Source organism: Callithrix jacchus, chromosome 10 (genome assembly GCF_049354715.1).
Source record: "Callithrix jacchus isolate 240 chromosome 10, calJac240_pri, whole genome shotgun sequence".
Classification (NCBI taxonomy): Eukaryota; Metazoa; Chordata; class Mammalia; order Primates; family Cebidae; genus Callithrix; species Callithrix jacchus.
Window position 1 is genome coordinate 118,254,609 of NC_133511.1, and position 22,845 is coordinate 118,277,453.

Consider the following 22,845-nt stretch of genomic DNA (forward strand, 5'->3'; position numbering starts at 1 on the left):
AACCTTCCAAATCAGGTGTCTTGAAACAGGTCTGACCATTCTGTCCTTTGGGAAGCCCCCAGGCGCAAGGGAAACTAAGGCCATAGAATGGGCTTCCAACACACTCACTCCCATTCTGTTCTGTTTCTCAGAAGCCTAAAAGTGGAATCCTAGCTCAGGGAAAATGCAGGGTGTCTCCATCCAGGAACAAACACCCCCTTGCTTGTGGGAGCCCAGGCTCCAGAAAGTTCAGAGCAGCTCATCCCATTAAAGGCACTGCACACCCCACTGGGGGCTTCAGGTGGACTCCAGCCCCCTGGTGCACAGTGGTTTATCATGAGCAGAACATATTCTTTCATGGGCCCGTGAGAGCCCTAGCCAGCCCTCCACCGATGGCTCCTGCACCTCTGCCCCAAGAGACTTCTGATGCCTGGGGACAAGTTGAAAGGCAGGCTCAGTCCTTGGACAAGGCCAGCTGGGTGTGCTAGAGAGCCAAGAGCCCAGGACAGATCTTGACATGTGAAAGTTGAAAGTTGGGAGACACTGGGCGCGGTGGCTCATGCCTATAATCTCAGCACATTGGGAGGCTGAGGCAGGAAGATCACAAGGTCAAGACTTCCAGACCAGCCTAACCAACAGAGTGAAACCCCGTCTCTACTAAAAATACAAAAATTAGCTGGGCGTGGTGGCACGCGCCTGTAATCCCAACTACTCAGGAGGCTGAGGCAGGAGAATCGCTTGAACCCAGGAGGCAGAGGTTGCAGTGAGCTGAGATCGTGCCACTACACTCCAGCCTGGTGACAGAGCAAGACTCCATCTCAAATAAATAAACAAATAAATAAACAGAAAGTTGGGGGACAACTACCTGGGCATCTTCACACCCTCAGGGGGACAATCCTGAGGCAAGGCATGGCCTCCACAATCTCCCGGAGGGTTCCTAGAAGGACAAAGTGCCAGTTGCCCATACCTGTAACTGGCTCATCAGTGCCCCTTGATTGCTCTTTTCTTGGCTCTCACCCGAATACCATCTATGGGTCTGCTCTAGCGGGAATCCAAACTACAATAGTATTCATAGGGTCCCGTCCTAAACTGTGGGCCATCTGCTGTCTCTCCAAACTCTGGCAGGAGAACCTCATCAAGTGAGATGTGAAGCAAAGGAAAAACACCTGGAATGAGGCTCTCCTCACATTCTGCCATCATAATCTGTGCAGCCTGAGAACACACTACTAACTTCTCCGAGCCTCTGCTTCTCAGCTGTAATGCTGGGCGGGAAACAGTCCAGTTAAGCATGTTTTTATACTTGAAAAAACTTGGGCAAAATGTTTACAACTGTCCCCCTGCCCCTCCCAGCTTTTGTCTTGTCTTTTCTTTTTCTTTTTTTTTTTTTGAGACAGGGTCTTGTTTGCCAGCCCAGGCTGTAGCGCAGTGGTGCGATCTCAGCTCACTGCAACCTCTGCTTCCTGGGCTCAAGCCATTCTCCAGCCTCAGCCTCCCTAGCAGCTTGGACGGTAGGCATGCGCCACCATGCCTGGCTAATTTTTGTAGGGATGGGCTTTCGCCATGTTGCCTAGGCTGGTCTCAAACTGCTGAGCTCAAAGCGATCCACCTGCCTCAGCTTTCCAAAGCGCTGTGATTACAGGGGTGAGCCACTGTGCCTAGCTTTTTTTTTTTTTTTTGAGACAGTTTCACTCTTATCAGCCAGGCTGGAGTGCAGGGCATGATCCCAGCTTACTGCAACCTCCACCTTCTGTGTTCAAGCAATTCTCCTGCCTCAGCCTCCCGAGTAGCTGCGACTATAGGCACGTGCCACCATGCCCAGCTAATTTTTGTATTTTTAGTAGAGACGGGGTTTCGCCATATTGGTCAGGCTGGTCTTGAACTGACCTCATGATCCTCCTGCCTCGGCCTCCCAATGTGCTGGGATTACAGGCATGAACCACCGCACCCGGCCTCCTTTGTTTAACATTCAAAATGAACTTCATTGACCTGAGTCCTATTTGCAGACACAGGTGGGGGAATTAAACTTAAAGTGCATGCTAACTTATTGAGTAAAGGAATAGCAGCAATGAGGAAATTGGTACTGATTTCTAGCCACTACCATTTTGACATGGACTTGTTTGAAAAGTTGCAGTGTGGGGGGCAGTGAGCGCTCTACACTTTCATCCTGAAATCAGATCCCTTGTGGCATCACGAAGCTGGGTGGACTGTAGCAAGCTTAGGGGCCACAGAGCCACAAGCGCAAACCACTGAGACTTACAGAGGCATTATCACACGTCATTGTCACAACTCCAAAAGGTAGGCCTGTTATTATCCCCATTTTTCAAATCAGGAAGCAGAGGCGGGGTGCAGTGCTTCCAGGACATTGGGAGGCCAAGGTGGGTGGATCACCTGAGATCACGAGTTTGAGACCAGCCTGGCCAACATGGTGAACCCCCGTCTCTACTAAAAATACAAAAAATTAGCCTGGCATGGTGGTGGGCACCTGTAATCGCAGCTACTCGGGAAGCTGAGGCAGGAGAACTATTTGAACCCGGGAGGCGGAGGTTGCAGTAAGCCGAGACCTTGTCATTGCACTCCAGCCTGGGCAACAAGAGCTAAACTTCATCTCAAAAAAGAAACAGCTGGCCTGCCATTTCATCTCAAGATTCCTTTCCAGGAGCAAGCCCTCTCCATCATCTTTTCCCTTTTCGCTGTAGAAGCCCCCAGTGTCTGCATGGTACTCCATGATGTACATACTACACAGCCATTAAAAAGAATGAGACCGTGTCCTTTGCAGGGACATGAATAGAGCTGGAGGCCATTATCCTTGGCAAAGTAACTCAGGAAGAGAAAACCAAGTACCGCATTTATAAGTGGGAGCTAAATGATGAGAACACATGGGCACACAGGTGAACAGCACACACTGAGGTATATGGAAGGGTGGAGGAAGCGTAGAGGGAGAGACTCAGGAAAAATAACTAATGGGTACTAAGCTTCATCCCTGGGTGATGAAATAATCTGTACAACAAACCCCCGTGACATGAGTTTAACTACATAACAAACCTGCACCTGTACCCCCGACCTTAAAAGTAAAAAAAATAAAGTAAAATCATGATCTTGGAGAAAAAAACAAAAAGAAGTCTCCCAATGTAAAAGGCAAGCAAGTGCTTATGGGAGACCCTTCCCCAACCCAGTCCCAGTTTGGTGCCAGCTTTTCTCCCCAGCAGCGAGGTAAAGGCGCCTGTGGGCTTGGGTCCCATTTCCCACCTTCCCACAGGTAAGCGGCGAATGGGCAGCGCAGCCTGGGGAACAGAGACAACCTTTAATCAGGAAACCTCAGGTAGACAAACACCTGGCGGCACAGTCCCAGTGAGTGGACTCCCATCCGGACGCAACTCCTCCTCCAGGAGAACTTGGCAGCGCCGACCCTTCTCAAAAGATGAGCCAGCCACGTGGTCCAGGGAGGATGCTGACACTTCCTCCATTCTTACAGTACATTCCAAACACTCCTTGGGAACAAGGTCACATCCAGCCTTGGGGGTCTTCCATCCTCACCAGGGCCCCTGCAGGAGGGAGCCCAGGCATCCCCACCTGGTTCACCCTTGGAGGTGCCCTGCACCCTCCCTAGGCCATGGGCAGTGTCCGCTCTCCAGAGTCTCCCAAACACAGTGACCTGCCTACACGGTGGACTCTTCCCTCTGAGAGGCCCCCACCAGGGGGTGCTGGGGGCCGGGGCGGGTGGTGGCTGCAAGGGCTGCAGAGAGTCTAGAGGTGGTGGGAGAAAGTGTACGAGACCTGAGGAGGGTAATGTGGGTCTTCGAGGGGCGAGGGTCCATCATGGAAAGTGCTGAAGCTTCCGTTAGGAGGGTGGCAGGCAGAGGAGGCCGCCCAGAGGCTGTCCGGGCCCCAGAGGCTGAAAAGGAGCGCTCTGGAGTCACTGCACGTAGCTGAGGAGCCCCTGGGGAGGCCAGAAGTAGAGTAGGGGCTCCTGGAGGGGTCAAAGGCCCTAGTGAGAATCGAGGGGAGGCCCCAGGGTCCCCTGGGAACATGCCTGACGGCCCCAATGAGGGCGAGTGTGGAGCATAAGCTCCTGCCGGGCTTCTAGGTAAAGTCTGTGTTTTTGACAAGTTGGTTCTTAAAAGGAGCCGGAGGAAATGGAGCACCGGCCTCGAGGGAGATGCTGTCGGGGGCCCCGGGCAGGAGCCACAGCTGGCAGGGGCCTTAGCGTCTCCAGGCACACTCCGAACAGCTTTGCCAAATGCCACCTTTCTGTGAGGGGAGAGCCCCTGCTTTTCTTCCATAGGAGGCAGGGAATCTAGAGAGAGGAGAGTGAAACAAGATGCATGGCAGTTCTCTCCAGCGGCTGAGGCGCTCTGGGACAAGGTATTCTGGGGACATCCAAGCTCTGTCCTCAGAGGGGCCCCAGCACACCTGGTGAGGACCGGCCAGCTCCTGCCTCTAGGAAGAGAAGACGGAAGGAGCAATGAACGGAGGGAGGCAGTTAGCTGTGTGACCTCACCTAAGACATGCAACTCCCCTGGGCCTCTGTTTCCTCATCTGTAAAATGGGCACAGCAGTCAGGACTGTGAATGAAAGGGTCCACGGAGAGTCTCAGACTAAACCTCAATGTGAACTATAGACTTTGGATGTCAATGACATGTCAATATCAGTGTAGGATCACCAATTATAACAAACATGTCATGCTGGTGTGGGGTGCTAACGGTGGGTGACACTGTGATGTGTGGAGTCCGAAGTATATGGGAACTCTCTGTACTTTCCACTCAATTTTGCCAAGAGCCTCAAACTGTTCTAAAAAATAGTTTCTTTGAAGAATTTTTTTAAAAATTCTCAGGCTAGGGCTTGGCACTAGTCATAAAGACTCAGTAATAAGGGGAAAGCAAACACAGATGCCCCTCGACTTACGATGGGGTCATGTCCCAATAAACTTGTTAATCAAAAACCCATTTTAGGCCGGGCACAGTGGCTCACGCCTGTAATCCCAGCACTTTGAGAGGCCGAGGTGGGCAGATCATCTAAGGTCAGGAGTTCAAGACCAGCCTGGTCAACATGATAAAATCCTGTCTCTACTAAAAATACCAAAAAAAATTGGCTGGATGTGGTGGTGTGTACCTGCAGTCCCAGCTACTTGGGAAGCTGAGGCACGAGAATCACTTGAACCCAGAGTGAGAGAGTGAGACTCCTCAAAAAAAAAAAAAGGAAATTCTGTCATTGGATGAAATTGGAGGACATTATGCTAAGCGAAATAAGCCAGACACACAAAGGCAACTACATAATCTCAGTTTGATGTGGAATCTAAAAAGGCTGAACCCAAAGAAGCAGAGAGTAGCATCATGGCTACGGAGGCTGGCAGGGGCGAGGGGAATGGAGAGGTGACTGTCAGAGGGTATGAAATCTCAGTTAGACAGGAGGAATATGTGTTGTGCTGTATTTTGTTTTGTTTTAGAGACAGTGTCTCTCTGTGGCCCAGGCTGGAGTGCAATGTCGCCAATTCTTGGGAATCAATCCAGTGTCTTATCTAAAAGCATTGACGCTAGGCTGAAGTCCTGGCTCCACCACCAATCAGCTATGTGATCTCGAGCACATCACTTCACCTCCCTGTGCCTCAGTTTCCTCACCTGGCACAGGGGGATGACAGGATACTGCTGGGATGTAGACACATGAGGTGTCCCGACACACAGTGGGTGCTCAGTGCATATTAGCAATTTACTCTTCTGCAAAATGGACATAGTTCCCATGTTGTAATTCAAAATAAAGAAGAAAGCAGAGGAAGAGATTAAGAAAGGAGATAAAGATAAAAGCGGAGCGCGGTGGCTCTTGCCTGAAACCCCAGCACTTTGGGAGGCTGAGGCGGGCAGATCATGAGGTCAGGAGTTCGAGGCCAGCCTGGCCAACGTAGTAAAAACCCCTCTCTACTAAAAATACAAAACTCAGCTGGGCATGGTGGCGCGCGCCTGTAGTCCCAGCTACTCAGGAGGCTGAGGCAGGAGAATTGCTTGAACCAGGGAGGCAGAGGTTGCAGTGAGCTGAGCTCACGCCACTGCACTCCAGCCTGGGGGACAGAGTGAGACTCCGTCTAAAAAAAAAAAAAAAAAAAAGAAAGGAGAAAAAGACGAAAAAGGTAGTGCAAAGAAAGAGACATCATGATGTGTGGCATCGTGAGCACGGGACGAGGGTCAGCAGGCCATGCAACCTTGAGCGAGCCACGTTCCCTCTTGGAGCCTGGCTTCCTCATATCCCGCCCTTTACAAGTTCCGTGTATCTGGGAAGAAGAGCAAATGGAAGATGGCGGGAAACTCCAGGACCCAGAGGTCCACTTACCTGGGCAGGAAGAACAGCATTCCCCAAGGAGCAGAGCAGGGTCAGCACAGGCCCGCTGGCAGGGAATCTTCTCGCAGCTCACCTCTCCCAGCTGGGGAAGCAGAAGGACCCGCATGAGGAAGCCCAGAGCATCTTGCCTGCCCTGGGCAGTGCCCTCAAGGGCCTCTGGCACCAGCAGCAGGACCCACAGAAAGATCCCAGAACAGAAGCTGCGGTGCCTGAGCCCTCGCCTGTAGAACAGCTAAAGCCAACCGTGGCCGGATCCCCTTAGGAAAACCGCTTCTCCCTCTGGACTTCCACAGAGAGAAGAGATGGTCAAAACCAAAGGTATTCTGGCAGCTAATTAAAGGTGAAGAGGGGAAGAAGAATGGACTTACGCTGGCAAGGGGGCTCCATGTTCTGCAAAGGGATGAAAGGCAGGCTGCCCTCTGGCCAGTCTGCTCCGGGGTTCCCAGGCCCAGCTCACCTGGCACATGCACCGGGTACAAGGCTCATCATCCAAGGTGAACACCTGGCCATTCGCCACCTTCCTCCCCTCATAGTTGCAGTCTGTGGAGGCAGAGGAGACAGGGCCTCATGAGAGCCGAGGCCTGGCCAGGAGCCTCACACATGGGGCAGCAGGTCCCACTCACCTTGGCACACAGGACAGCACTCCCCATCAGGGTGGAAAGGGTAGGTACAGGTGATGGGGCAGTCCACGGGGGAACAGGCCACTGAGCCCAGCTGCAGGACATAGAAAACACACAAGGCCCTTGGTTCAGGGCAGCGGATGAGACACTCAGGAAGGCACTGCTCCTATAGCCACTGAATGCCCATCAGAATGACCTACATTGTGGGAGGAGTCCATGATGGGGTAGTGGGGCAGGGTGGGGGGTATTTTCTCTTTTGGGGTCCATCTTCCCACTAGAATTCCAGCCCCGCAAAGGTAAGACCATGGCCTTGTCCATGGAGGGCAACTGTTAATGATGCCTGTTGCATGGACTGCCTGGGAAAGACGAGAGAGATCCAGAGGCCAAAGTTCCCCAAAGCCCAGGCTGAGAACCAGGGCCTACGTGCAGTGGGTCGCTCAGGGTCAGTAGCACAGGGCTGTTGTTGACATGCACAGGGCTGTTTACCCTGAGTTTCTCAATCTCTCTGCAGACCATGTCCCTTGTCACGTATGTACTCTGCTGAGGCTCACTGATCACCAAAGGAATGTCGCATCTGCACCCACAGCAGCAAAGCAGCGCTGTCCCACATTCGGAACGTCAGCAGGATAAGCACTAAGTATGTCTTTGCCGGGAGCGGTGGCTTAAACCTGTAATTCCAGCATTTTGGGAGGTCGAGGCAGGTGGATCACCTGAGGTCAGGAATTTGAAACCAACCTGGCCAACATGGCAAAACTCTGACTCTACTAAAAGTACAAAAATTAGCCAGGCATAGTGGCGTGCACCTGTAGTCCTAGCTACTCGGGAGGCTGAGGCAAGAGAAACACTGGAACCTGGGAGGGGGAGGTTGCAGTGACCCCAGACTGTGCCACTGCACTCCAGCCTGGGCGACAGAGCGAGACTCTGTCTCAAAAATAAAATAAACTTTTTTTTCAGCTGGGCATAGTGGCCCACACCTGTAATCCAGCACTTTGGGAAGCTGAAGCAGGAGGATCACTTGAGGCCAGGAATTCAAGACCAGCCTAGGCAACAGCCCAAGATCCTGTCTAAATATTTTTTAATGTAAAAAATTTTTAATATATTTTTTAAAAAGAAAAACACTTTTTGGCTGGGTGCAGTGGCTCATGCCTATAATTCCAACACACTGGGAGGCTGATGTGGGAGGACTGCTTGAGCCCAGGAGGTCCAGGCTAGCCTGAGCCATACAACACGACCCCATCTCTATGAAAAAAAATTTTAATTAGCCAGGTGTGATCCCACCTACTTGGGAGGCTGACACAGGAGGATCGATTGAGCCCAGGAGGTCAAGGTTGCAGTGAGCCATGATCACGCCACTGCACTTCAACCTGGTGACAGAGCAATCCTGTCTCGAAAAAAACTTTTGTTTTCATTTTCCAGAAACTAAATGATACTATGGGATATACTTTTTCAGACTGAGAGGCAGTACGACCCAGGAGAATAAATGTGCATCTTGGAATCACAAAACGAAGATTTCATTCTCAATACTGTGATTAGTTACAGAATCTTGTGCAGACTGTCTCTCTGTGCCTTGGTTTTCTCATCTAGAAGAGTAAGATGATAAATTCTTGAAATGGATTAGCTGACAGCATGCCTATCAAGAGCCTGGCATACAGCAAGAGCTTGACCACGCAGGTCTATTGAAAAGGTTCCAGTACTGGGTCCTGGGTTTATGTGCTTCACCTCCACCCTCATCACAAATCCCTGAGACTCTCTAGCCAGTAACCTGGAAGCAGAGGAATTTTGCCAGCCAGGATTAAAATGTTTCTCTGGGCTGGGCATGGTGGCTCAAGCCTGTAATCTCAGTACTTTGAGAGGCTGAGTTGGGTGGATCAACTGAGGTCAGGAGCTCCAGACCAGCCTGGCCAACATGGCGAAACCACGTGTCTACCAAAACTATAAAAATTAGCCAGGCATGGTGGTGCATGCCTGTAGTCCCAGCTTCTCGGGAGGCTGACACAGGAGAATCGCTTGAACCTGGGAGGCAGAGGTTGCAGTGAGCCGAGGTTGCACCACTGCACTCCAACCTGGGAGCCTGGGTGACAGAGCAACCATCTCAAAACACAGCAAAAAATTTCTCTGGCCCTGTCTAAAGGGTCACCCTGGGCAGGGCTGGAGGGAGCTGACTTCCACCATGAACCAGAAGCAACCCTTCTCTTGGAGGTCTCTGGATTTTGCCTCTAGGATTCAGGAGCCGATGTCAGTTGCTGGGGAGTTTCCAGAGGCGGGGGTCAGATGTGGCGGTCCATACCAGGCAGATGCAGCTCAGACATGGGTCCAGCACAGATGGGAAGGTCTCGTTGTTATAGAAGATTCTGCCTGTGTAGGTGCAGCCTGCCAGAGAGAGCGCGCACTGAGCACCAGCTGGGAGGGGCCAGGGACCAGCCTCCCGGCCAGGGCCAAGGTCAGAGGCTTATCTGGATAGCAAAGGCAAGGCCATGTGCCTCCCCAGGCAGTCACCCTGGGAGTTAGGGAAGGGACAAAATGCCTGTGTGAATTGCCTGAATTGGGTATAGACTTTTTTCCCACCGGATTCAGCAGAAGGATCACAGTGTCTTGGCCTCAGTGTTCTCACCCCAGAAAGTGGGGAGATTATACCTCCTATACCTCCTCACCAGGGGGGATCAGGGGGAAGGACTGGGAATATGAGATGTGTGTGAAGCCCACAGCATCTTCCCTACCTCCTCTCTGCCCTCCAAACTCAGTCAAACCACAAACCCTGCCTGTCCAGGACATTCCCCAACACCACTCCCCTCTCTCATTCCTGACAGCCGCAGAAGCCTGCTCTGAGTCATGCCACCTTGGATGATGTTATCACATACTGGTGAGTGTAAAAGCAGATGATTAGACAGTAGAAGCTTTTATAAAAAATATATAATGTACATCTACTAAATGCTGTGTGTGAGCACCACGGAAAGAGGCTAGAAGGACATCAACACAAAGTGAACAGTGGTGATAGGTCCTTCTTCACATTTTTTATTTTTGCTTTCTGTATTTTTTTCCTAAGTGTTCTATAATGGAGCTGGGTGCAGTGGCTCACACCTATAATCCCAGCACTTTGGGAGGCCAAGGTGGGCAGATCACCTGAGGTCAGGAGTGTGAGACCAGCATGGCCAATATGATGAAACCCCGTCTCTACTAAAAATACAAAAATCAGCCAGGCGTGGTGGCGCATACCTGTGGTCCCAGCTACTCAGGAGGCTGAGGCAGGAGAATCGCCTGAACCCGGGAGGTGGAGGTTGCAGTGAGCTGAGATCCCACCACTGCATACCAGCCTGGGCGACAGAGCAAGATTCTGTCTCAACAAAAATAAACAAATAAAAAATTTTCTGGCTGGACACGGTGGCTCACGCCTGTAATCCCAGAACTTTGGGAGGCCAAGGAGAGCAGATCATGAGGTCAAGAGATTGAGACCATCCTGGACAACATGGTGAAATCCCATCTCTACTAAAAAATACAAAAGTTAGCTGGGCATGGTCGTGTGCGCCTGTAATCCCAGCTACTTGGGAGGCTGAGGCAGGAGAATTGCTTGAACCCGGGAGGCGGAGGTTGCGGTAAGCCGAGATCACGCGATTGCACTCCAGCCTGGCGACAGAGCAAGACCGGGTCTCAAAAATATTTTTTTTTCTGTAATAAAGCATTACTTTTGAAATCATAGAAAAGGCAAAAAATGACTATTAAAACTTTTTTCCTCTTGCTGTTTTCCCGTTGTCTCACAGGTACCACTCCTGTACCTCCCACCTGCACTGTAAGCCCTGCGCATCTTCATAGCTGCCTCGAGCACTCAGAGGGGCCCTGACTTGGGCAAACTGTTCCGCCTCAGTTTCCTTATCTGTGCAATGGGGTTGTCCCTTGGACTTGTTAGGAGGACATGAGATGAAGCTCGTATGGGGCTTAGTGCAGAGGAGCCCGGTGCAGGGTGAACCTGGAGGTGGTACCTGCTGAGAATCCCTGTCCTGGGGGCTGGGGGGCGGAGGCAGGGGGTTACCTGCTGAGCAGTCCGGGCAGCACTGTCCAGGGATCCGGATTGGGTGAGGGCAGGAGTCCACACAGTCTGTCCTCTTGCAGCTCACCGAGCCATCAGCCTGGAGGAAGGAGGAACTTCACCAAGACCCCACTGGTGACACCAGCCCCTGCCTCCCAGCCCTGCAAAAGAAATGGCAATGCTGCAACCCGGCCAGGGCTTGCCCTGAAAGCACCGTGATGCCGATGGGAGGGGGCGTGCCCCCCACAAGAGGACCGGCTACCTGGGAAAGGCCATGTGGGCCTTCCAGGAAGGCTCTGCATCTTTAAGAAGGTCAGAGCTGGGATTCTAGTCTCCTCGCTTCCTCTCCCTCTCCTGCAACAGCCAAAGCCTGCACCGTCACCCTCATCCAAATCCTTTCTCAGCTTTTCCCTGGAACCCTGGCTCACCAGGAACCAACCTGCAGAGTACCATAAAACCCTATTTTTAGAAAAAAGCCATGCCACCAGAAATGTCTGTTTCAGAGAGCCAAAGTGCCATATAAGGTTTCTTTTTTTTTTCTTTCTTTCTTTTTTTGAGACAGAGTCTCACTCTATTGCCCAGGCTGAAGTGCAATGGCACAATCTTACAATCTTGGCTTACTGCCCCCTCCACCTCCCAGGTTCAAGTGATTCTCCTGCCTCAGCCTCCCAAGTGGCTGGGATTACAGGCATGCGCCATATGCCCAGCTAATCTTTGTATTTTTAGCAGAGACGGGGTTTCACCATGTTGGTCAGGCTGGTCTTGAACTCCTGACCTCGGATGATCCACCCGCTTCAGCCTCCCAAAGTGCTGGGATTACTGGTGAGTCACTCACCTGGCCTCTTTTTCTTAAAAAAAAAATCTGACAGTTTGAAGCTTTTGTATCACTCTCTTAATATCACGAGTGCCTGAATCAGTCATAAAGGAGAAGACAGCACAGAACAGACTTTCCTCCAACGCTAATTCCGATGAGGCGTGTTCAGCATAAAGCTTTTTTTTTTTAAGATGGGGGTTCACCATGTTGGTCAGGTTGGTCTTGAACTCCCAACCTCAGATGATCCGCCCACCTTGGTCTCCAAAGTGCTTGGATTACAGGCATAAGCCACCACGCCCAGCCAGCATACAGCTTTTTAACAAACGGCTCATCAAAGGCACTAGAAGGCTGTGCTCCTCCCCCAGGAAAGCGCACACAAATCACCTGGAGGTTAAAATGCAGTTTGTGAAAGCAGAGATGTGGGCAGGCCCAGGCCCAACCAGGGCTCCCAACGCAGGTGCAAGGGACCTCATTATGAGAAATAAACCTCTAAAAGACTCAAAGCTTTTAAAGTAGAAAGGAAAGTCAGCATGTATTACATTGGTGCAAAAGTAATTACAGTTTTTGCCATTATAAATAATAAATAAGTAATGGCAAAAATCGCAATTACTAATACTTAAATAATGAGCTAAAACAATTGTTTTTCTGGGTGGATAGCTGCGTTTGCATTGTTGTCAATCTGACTCTCAAACTCATGCACCTCCTTATCCATTTCTAAAACAGTGAGGTCATATGATTCAGTCATGAAGACAATGTTGCAATGTCACAGAAACAGAGTGAACGACTGGGTCTCGGGCTGCCCCACTCCCTCAGTTATTCATGGGGGGGGGGGACCTTCCATGATGATTCCTAAGATTCCTAATTCTTCCTCCTAACGCCAGCAGCTCTCTGCACACGCACTTTGTTACACACATTTTTTTTTTTTTAAACAGGGTCTTGCTCTGTGGCCCAGGCTGGAGTGCAGTGATGTGATCACAGCTTACTGCAGCCTCCTGGGCTCAAGCAATTCTCCCACCTCAGCCTTCCAAGTAGCTGGGACCATAGCGGCATGCAACTACATGTAGCTAATTTTTGTACTTTTTTTTTTTTTTGTAGAGAGAGAGTCTCACTATGTTGCCCAGGATGTGTTCAGGATACAGCCCAGGATGGTCTCAAATTCCTGGGCTCAAGCAATCCCCTCACCTCAGCCTCCCAAAGTGTTGGGGTTATAGGCATAAGCCATCATCACGCGCTTGGCCATACACACTTTCTTTTTCTTTCTTTCTTTCTTTTTTTTTTTTTTTTTGAGACGGAGTCTGGCTCTGTTACCTAGGCTGGAGTGCAGTGGCACGATCTCAGCTCAGTGCAACCTCTGCCTCCTGAGTTCAAGCGATTCTCCTGCCTCAGCCTCCTGAGTAGCTGGAATTACAGGCATCCACAACCATGCCTGGCTAATTTTTGTATTTTTAGTAGAGATGGGGTTTCACCACATTAGTCAGGCTGGTCTTGAACTCCTGACCTCATGATCTGCCCTCCTCGGCCTCCCAAGGTGTTGGGATTATAGGTGTGGGCCAACGCACCCGGCCCTATACACACTTCTTAAGGCCAATTGCCAAGCTCCGTCGTCCTCACACCTCTAGTGAGGACAGGATAAACTGGGTCCAACCCTTTCTGTGACAGTGGAACTTGACGGCACCGGAGGGAGCCTGAGGCCAGGACGCTTGACTCCTCTGGGTGAGGCAGGGCAGCCGGGTAAAGCAGCTGAAGGCGAGCAGGTTGTCATTCACCTGGCAGATGCATAACTCACAGGGGTCACCAGGTGACCAGATCTGTCCAATCGGAAACTCAACCCCGTTGTCATCGAGAGAGCAGCCTGGACGAGGACAGTGGCAGAGAAGAGACAGTGGGCACAAGACCCAGACTACAACAGCAGCAAGGACAGATGCCTCACGTGCACGGTCACGCACAGACACGGATATAACTTAAACAGACACGCAAACTTACACACACTCATACAAATGAACAAATACACACACACAGATACAACTCACAGAGACACACGAACATACACTCATACAACTGCACACCTACATACACATGCCCAGATACCATTTACGCACACACAGAAACACACACACTCATACAAATGCACATTTACATACACACACAGATACAATTCACACACACATACACTCATACTAATGCACTTACATACACATACACATGATCACACACCATTCATACAGACACACACACACAGTCATACAAATGCATGTTTACATACACACACAGGCACAATTCACACAGAGAAACACATACACTCATGCAAATGCATACTTATACACCCACACAGATACTATTCCTACACAGAAACACACGCACACTCATACAAATGCACTTACATATGCATGCTCACACAGACACACACACATATTACTCAGAGACAGAGACACACATAAACTTATGCACACACAGACACACTCATAGAATCATATACTTAGACACACATATACAGACACAACAGACACAAACATGCATGCTCACACAGGCACACACAAAAACACAGACACATACACACAAACATACACACCACAGAGACACACTCAGACATATTACACAAAACAGACACATGCTCATACACAAACACAAAGACTCATGTACACAGACTCCCACACACAGATACCACTAACACACTGACACACATAGATAACTACTCACAAACATAGAAACACCCAAACACACACTACACAAAACACAGACACACACCTGTACACAGGCAGACACATGTATATACACAGACTTACACACATTCATACAAATGCACACATACATGCTCACACACATACTACTCACACACAGACACACACACATTTATGCAGACACACTCATACAAACATATACTTACATGCACACACAAACACACACATATGCAGACACAACAGACATAATCATGAATGTTCACACAGGCACACACAAAAACACTGACACACAGACACACATAGACACACCCCCCAAAGAGAGACACATAGACGTACCACACAAAAACACAAACACTTGCACACAGGCAAAGACACAGGTACACACACAAACTTACATTCATACAAATTCACACATACACATATACACTCACACAGACACATACACACACAGAGACCCACAAACTTACACTCAGGCACACTCAGACATACACTTACATGCACACACACATATGCAGACAAAGCAGACATAAACATGCATGCTTACATAGGCACACACAAAAATGCAGACACATAGACACACACACACTACTCACAGAGACACATAGACATACTACACAAAACACACACTCATATACACAAACACAAAGACACACATACACAGACTCCCACACGCAGGTACCACTAACACACCGACACACACAGATAAACACGCACAAACTCAGAGACACACAAACTTACACACACAGGCACACACTCAGACACACTACACAAAACACACACACTCATACACAAGTACAGAAAGACACATGTACACACACACAGACAACACACACCAGCAGTCTCAGCAGGTGAGGCTCAGCTCCCTCACCAGCATCCACACCGTGTGGGGGCAGCCCAGGGCCAGCTCACCTGTTGCGGGCGTGGGCTCCTGGCAGGTGAAGCAGCACTGGCCAGGGCCCAGCCGCCACTCTTCTCGGGGGCAGGCCAGCTTAGGGCAAGGCATGAAGGAGCACTCGACCTCCCCATTCTGAAAGAGAGCCAAGGCACAGAATGCTGAGGGCAGCGCCCTGGCCCGGGGCCATGGAGGGCTAGAGGAGGCTGGCAGGCTGCCATCACCCTCCCCTCCACTCAAGTGAAACTGACAGGTCTCCAGAGAGCACAACAGGGAAGTGGAGGGAACCGGGAGTCCTTCAGTAGGGGCTGCATGTGAGCAGGGCATCCTGGGAATGGGCACGGCCTCCACCATCTCTCACCCTCCTGCTTCCATCCAGGTTCCCTACTGTCTTCACTCTGGCTCCTCCAATCAACTCTTGCTTCACAGCCAGAGAACCTTCTCCAGCACAATCTGATTGCACCCCTCCAGGCATAACACCATTCGGCAGCTTCGCTGAATGCAAAGGCCTCAAGCACAACTGGCGGAGCCCTCAGGACTGAGTTCGGGCAGAGGCTATCAGTGCCCACCCAGGTCGCATCCCCGAAGTACTGCCCGTGGCTGATGGCAGCTGCATCCTCCAGAGATGCCTGGATGGTCACCGTGCCCACTCCCTGAGGAGCAGAGTCTCTATATAACTGACTGGCACTGGGGTGCACCGTCCACCGTCCAGAGCTCCCCAAGGATCAGGGTGAGGCCACACCTTCACCCTGCTTCCTATCCGGCCCCATCCTGCTTCCGTCACTGGTTCCTCCTGAGAGCACTCCTTTGGAAGGTCCCCTGCTTGGGCCCTGCTTCTAGGCAACACAAGCCAAGATGCAACCCCTACCTGCAGCCTGCCTGACTCTCTCCGTGCTCCAGCCAGAATGGCCATCTCCAGTTCTCCATCCTCTGCTGGGCACAGCAACCTCAGCTCCACGCCTGATGAGTCCCCGCCACCCTCCAGGTCTCTACATAACATCCCACCTTCCAAAAAGGCATCAGGAGCCCTGGGTACCTGGCCATCACCCACCTAGGCTGAGCTTCCAGACCAAGGGAACTGGGGCTTCCTTGTGCTTAGTTGTGTCCCCAGCACACAGTAGGTGCTCTGTAAATAGTGGTGCTGAAAGATGAACTTCAAAGAGACTGTGGGAAGACCTGGGGGATCCCTGTAGTGCCTTTGCTGCCTTAGTTTCCCTGTTGCTGTGTGGCAGCTCATCTTCTCCTAGTCAAGTCAACCTGAGTAAAGTGTTGTGTCTCCCTCCCCTCCCCATCAGTTCCACAGGCTTTGGGACGCTCGGCCACCATACCTGGCAGACACAGGTGGTACACTCGTCACCACCCCCACTGAACACGGCCCCATCCTCGTACCACCGGCCATGGAAATAGCATCTCACTGCAGAGGAGAAAGGGAGAAGCAGCTCAAGGTTGTTGAGCAGGGTCAACTAAAGAAAAGGGGGAACAAATGGCTGGGGAGCCCTGGGGCACCTAATACCCACCCCTGACACTCCACATCTTGCTCCATGCCCAGGAACCCAAAGCACTTCTCCCTCTCCAAACCCCAGACACAAAACAAGTCGGGCCGACAAAGGGTTGGGTTGGGGTTCACGCCTATAACCCCGACACTCTGGGAGGACGAGGTGCGACGACCTCTTGCACCCAGGAGTTCGAGACCAGTCTAGTCAACACAGCGAGGCCCTCATCTCTACAAAAACTTTAAAAAATGAGCTGAGTGCAGTAGTGTGTGCCTGCAGTCCTAGCTGATCAGGAGGCTGAGGCAGGAGGATGGCTTGAAAGCAGGGCTTGAGGGTATGGTGATTGCACCACTGTACTCCAGCCTGGGCGACAGAGCAAGGGCGCATCTCAACAACAGCAAAAAAATCTGACAAAGAATGAATTACATGTAAGAAGAGGTCCTTAATCAAAGAGGCAGGGGAAGCCCTAAATAACAAAAGAGTAAAAGAATAAAAGAAAATAAAAAGAGACTATCCCGGACACCTAAGACAACGGTGCCACCCTAGACAAATGAGGCCGCCAGGCCCATCTGCCATTAGTTAGACTGCCCTGGGCTCAGATCCTCGCTACGGAACTCACCAGGGAAGGGCTTTGGGCAAGACACTTAAAGCTCTCTAAGCCTTGGTTTTCTCATCTGTACAAAGGGGCTGACAAGGGTTCCTACCTCATAGAGACTACATTGACTATGCAAAAATAATTCAATTAAAAATAATATAGCACCTAAACATTAAGAAAAAAAACTTGAACACCAGCCTTGAAGTCAGACTTGAATTCCAGTTCTGCTCCATTACTTAATGGCTGTGTGTCTCTAGGCAGTGACTTGAACTTTCCAAGCCTCAGTTTTCCCATCTATAAAATGGGGCAACAAAAAGTACTGCCTTAAAGTGGGGACATAAGGATTCCATGAGCTGGAGTTCTGGCAAGTACCCCACACAGCAAGGGGCACAGGGTCAGCAGGGAACATCCATGACAGTGATGAGGCCATCCCAGGAAAGAAAACCTTGTTTATAACAAAGGACTTTAGTGGTTAAGGCGAGGCCCTTCCCTGCCCTGGGACAGAGCAACGACAAGCGTGGACTGAAACCTTGTCCTGCCTGAGTTGAAGGTGCCTCCTAAGTCAGGGGAAAGCTGGGTTGTGAGAACAGTCTAGCACCAAACTGCTGTGCACATAAGAAGTGCTCAATAAAAACAGGCAATTTGAAAGGCTTCACTTGATCTGAGTTTGTAAAGCAGAAACCCAGCTCCTCCCTCACTCCTCCACTCACCCCGCCCAATTGCATACCCCAAAGAAATCCTCCTCTGTGCTCACAAGAAGCAAAATGTAAAATTGGGCTTGGGGTCTCGTGCCTGTCATCCCAGCACTTTGGGAGGCCACTACAGGTGGATCACCTGAGGTCAGGAGTTCCAGATCAGCCTGCCCAACATCGTGAAACCCCGTCTCCGCTAAAAACACAAAAATTAGCTGGGGATGGCAGCAGGCACCTGTAATCCCAGCTACTCACTACGCCGGAGGCTGAAGCAGGAGAATCACTTGAACCTGGGAGGTGGAGGTTGCAGTGAGCTGAGATCATGTCATTACACTCCAGCCCCTGGGTGAGAGAGCGAGACTCCCTCTCAAAAAAGAAAACAAAAAGAAGCAAAGGGCAAAACTGGGCTCAGGGGCTCACGCCCGTCATCCCAGCACTTTGAAAGGGTAAGGCAGGAGGAGCACCTGAGGCCAGGAGTTCAAGGTCTACAAAAATTTGCAAAAAAAAAAAAAAAAAAAAAAGCCAAATGCTCCAAGAGCGTCACTTACCTGGAACACAAGTACAGCAATCCAACTGTGGGGAGGTCTGACAGGGGCCAGGGGGACACTCGGGAGAGATGCAGGACACGTTTCCAGCCTGAGGAGGCAAGAGATGGCACTGGGGGCGCAGGGGTGGAACAGGGCTCACTCCCCATCTCACAGCAGGCCCCGCAAACAGGAACGCTGACTAACAGAGGCCATCTGAAACCTTTAAATGCGGCCGTGTCACAGGGACACATTTCTGGTGTTTATGATGCTGCTATGGTTTCACTGTGTCCCCACACAAATCTCATCGTGAATTGTAGCTCCCATAATTCTCACGAATTGAATTGAATCATGGGAGCAGTTTTCCCCACACTGTTCTCGTGGTAGGAAAGAAGTCTCAGGATGCCTGATGGTTTTATAAGGAGTTTCCGCTTTCACTTGGCTCTCATTCTCTCTTGCCTGCTGCCATGTAAGACGTACCTTTCACCTTCCACTATGATTGTGAGGCCTCCCCAGCCACGTGGAACTGTGAGTTCATTAAACTTCTTTTGCTTTGTAAATTACCCAGTCTCAGGTATGTCTTTATTCTCACACAGTGTGAAAATGGACTAATACGTATGGTGTGGCTAGAACACCTCAGGTGCCTAAGACACCGCTCCAGGAAAAAGGCCAGGGCAGCCCAGCAAACAGAGCGTGCTCCCTTCCTTATGCAAATGTGCCTGGGAGCTCTGGAAGGTGCTGGGGAGCAGAGAACAGAGCTGACTCCTGGGAAGGAGACCCCCATGCGCTTTCCCATGCATCTGAGTTTTGAATCAGGTGGCTCATGTTGGCTAGCCAAAGAATTAAATTTCAAAATAAATGTTTTAAATTTGATATTGAGACCAAAGAGCCCCCAGTTCTGGAGTCAGCCAGACCTGAGCTCCAGCATCTGCTCCTCCCTATCAAGACTTTCAGCCAAGTACATCACATCTCTGAGCCCCAGTCTCCCCATCTAAGAAATAGGCTGGAGCTGGCGAATCTCTCAGGGTTGCCAAGGATCACATGCAATGAGATCATTCATGAAAGCACATGGGGCTGTGTGTGGTGGTGCACACCTGTAATCCCAGCACTTTGAGAGGCTGAGGCAAGAGAATTGCTTGAGCCCAGGAGTTTGAGACCAGCCTGGGAAACATAGTGAGACCCCATCTCTACAAAAAAGATTAGCTAGGGTGGTGGCACATGTCTTTCATTCCAGCTACTTGGGTGGCTGAGGTGGGAAGATTGCTACTCAGTCAGGGGTGGGGGAGGAAAGGGGACAGGAGGGAGAAAAGAGGGGGAAAAAACGGAAGGAAGGAGGGATGCTGGAGGGATAGAGGGAGGGAGGAAAAGAGGGAAGGAGAGAGGGAGAGGGAAGGAGGGAGGGAGGGAAATAGGAAGGAAGGAAAGAAGGAAGAAAGGAAGGAAGGAAAGAAGGAAGAAAGGAAGGAAGGGAGGGAGGGGAGAGAGAGAGAAGGATAGGAAAAGGAAAGGAAAAGGAAAAAGGAGAGAAAGAAAGGAGGGAGGGAGGGAATCTGGCTGCTGTGCTTTCATGTGGCACATAGGAAGAGTTCAGTAAAGGGTGCTGGTGGCTGTGTGCATGCCCTGATTTCACACTGCAGCTTCCACCTTTGATGCCAGAGCAAGAGACATTTAAAGATGGTCATGATTAGGTGCAGTGGCTCATTCCTGTAATCCCAGCATTTTGGGAGGCCAGGGTGGAAGGATCACTTGAGCCCAGGAATTTGAGATCAGCCTGAGCAACACAGTGAGACCCTATCTCTTAAAAAAAAATAAGGCCGGGCGCGGTGGCTCACGCCTGTAATCTCAGCACTTTGGGAGGCCGAGGCGGGTGGATCATGAGGTCAAGAGATCAAGACCATCCTGGCCAACATGGTGGAACCCAGTCTCTACTAAAAATACAAAAAATTTAGCTGGGCATGGTGGCATGTGCCTGTAGTCCCAGCTACTCGGGAGGCTGAGGCAGGAGAATTGTTTGAACCCGGGAGGCGGAGGTTGCAGTGAGCCAAAGCCACGCCGCTGCACTCCAGCCTGGTGCCTGGTGACTGAGTGAGACTCTGTCTCAAAAAATAATAATAAAATACAAACATTAGCTGGGTGTAATGTCATGCGCCTGTGGTCTCAGCTACTTGGGGGACTGAGGTGGGAGGATTGCTTGAGCCCGAGAATTCGAGGCTACAGTGAGCTATAATTGCACCACTGTACTCCACCCTGGGCTATAGAGCAACACCCTGTCTCTAAAATAAAAAATAAAGATGGTCAGAGGATAGCAGTGAGGGCTGGTGGACAGAGCCCTGACTTTGGGCTCAGACAGACCTCAAATCCCAGCTCTGCCACCTCCCAGGCTCTGTCTTTTAATCTGCAAAATAGGGGCAGCCAAGTTGACCCCAGGGAGCTGCTGGGAGCCTCGGCGCTCGAGGAAAGAGATGAAAAGCACCAACCTCTGGGCCTGGCGCTCAATACGAGTTCCCAATCAAATACATGGGACAGCATCTGGCAGGGCAGGCACACAGTAGGTGCTTCATAACTAGTCTTGGAAGAGTGAATTTCCCCAAAGTCAAACACTTTTAACAAGCTGAGTTTGGTAATGAGCCTTCTTCCTCTCAAATGTGGAGACTTTTATTGTGCTGGCGAATATTTTGCCTGGAGAGAAAAACAGCCTCCCTGATGGGAAGTTGCCGAGGAGTTTCATCCCCTCCCCTTCCTACACAGACAGACTCTGTGTGCCGGCCGACTGCCTTCTGCAGAGCAGAAGCCTCCCTGACTCCACCAACCTCGTGTGGTATAATTCCTTCCCCCTTTTACATTCTACAGCTTCTGACCAAATTCCACAACCTGAAAACGTTCCCTTCCACTCAGCAAGCTTACCTTTAACATCTGATCTTTTCTGCTGCCTCTAAAACCCCCAAAGTTTAAGAAAACACCCATGAGGCTTTGAGGATCTTGTGAGGCTTACCAGACAGACACACACGGTGCAGTTCTCATTGGGAGGTGAAAACACATCCCCTTCAGCCCGGATGACACCTCTGTGAAAACAGCCTTTGAAAGACAAATAGGAGGTAGAGGCATCAGACCTCTTCAAAGGAGAGGAAGCTTGAGGTCTCACTGCTTCTCCAGGCTTGATGTACCTGGAACGTTTTCTCACTGCCCTAGGTGCGCCAGGAGGGGCAGATTCGGGGTACTCTGACTGTGTGGTCCTGCAAGAATCAGCCGTGGTGGCCCCGGGAGGATCCATTCGTCTCACAAACCCACAGCTGTCTGGAGGGCACAGCGTTTTACTCCCAGAGGGCAGGAAAGGGCTCAAAACCTGGCCTGCCAGCTCAGTTTACCAGAGTGGCCCTGGACATGTCACTTCACCTCTCTGGTACGCAGTCATCTTCACTGCAAAATGGAAACACCATCATGTACCCTGCAGGGAACTTGGAAGAATCCAAAACCTCAGCAATAAAGTCCTCAATTCTTTGCACTCAGGACTCAGCATGTAGCAGGAACATAGCCCACAATAGTCATTAAGAAAATCAGGCCAGGCACGGCGGCTCACGCCTATAATCCCAGCACTTTGGGAAGCTGAGGAGGGTGGATTACTTGAGGTCAGAAGTTCGAGACCAGACTGGCCAACATGGCGAAACCCCATTACTAAAAAAAAAAAAAACAAAAAGTAGCCAGGTGTGGTGGCAGGTGCCTATAATCCCAGCTACGAGGGAGGATTGCTTGAACCCAGGAGGCAGAGGTTGCAGTGAGCTGAGATCACACCACTGCACTCCAGCCTGGGTGACAGAGCAAGACTCCACCAAAAACGACAAAAACATTAAAAACAAACAAAAAAAGCAGTGCATTTCCATTTTAACCCTTAGGAAGACTTTTTAACTGCTGGCCAATATCCAACAACCTCAGTGTCATATCACCAAAAGCACCAGACAAAGAATCCCCTCCCAGACCGACTGAATGAGAATCTGCTTTTTTTTTTTTTTTTGAGCCGGGGTCTCACTGTGTCGCCCAGGCTGGAGTGTAGTGGCACAATTAAGGCTCACTGCAGCCTCGACCTTCTGGGCTCAGGTGATCCTCCCACCTTAGTCTCCCAGGCAGGTGGGATTACAAGTACACGCCACCATACCTGGCTAATTTTTTGTAGACACAGGGCCTCCCTATATTGGCCAAGCTAGTCTCAAACACC

General features: G+C 50.7%; 1 protein-coding gene across 1 annotated transcript in view; it reads right to left on the reverse strand.

The window, feature by feature from the left end:
- Positions 1 to 3,263: 3,263 nt before the first annotated feature.
- Positions 3,264 to 22,845, reverse strand: part of VWCE (von Willebrand factor C and EGF domains) — a 34,437-nt gene continuing 14,855 nt past the window's right edge. The window contains exons 10-20 of the mRNA XM_002755406.6: positions 21,628 to 21,710; positions 18,660 to 18,747; positions 16,660 to 16,745; positions 15,349 to 15,466; positions 13,528 to 13,613; positions 10,951 to 11,047; positions 9,214 to 9,296; positions 6,930 to 7,020; positions 6,764 to 6,846; positions 6,298 to 6,388; positions 3,264 to 4,273 (exon numbers count right to left, since the gene is read on the reverse strand). Of these exons, the coding sequence (XP_002755452.5) occupies positions 3,636 to 4,273; positions 6,298 to 6,388; positions 6,764 to 6,846; positions 6,930 to 7,020; positions 9,214 to 9,296; positions 10,951 to 11,047; positions 13,528 to 13,613; positions 15,349 to 15,466; positions 16,660 to 16,745; positions 18,660 to 18,747; positions 21,628 to 21,710 (1,544 nt within the window). The 3' untranslated portion in view covers positions 3,264 to 3,635. The remainder of the gene's footprint in view (positions 4,274 to 6,297; positions 6,389 to 6,763; positions 6,847 to 6,929; positions 7,021 to 9,213; positions 9,297 to 10,950; positions 11,048 to 13,527; positions 13,614 to 15,348; positions 15,467 to 16,659; positions 16,746 to 18,659; positions 18,748 to 21,627; positions 21,711 to 22,845) is intronic.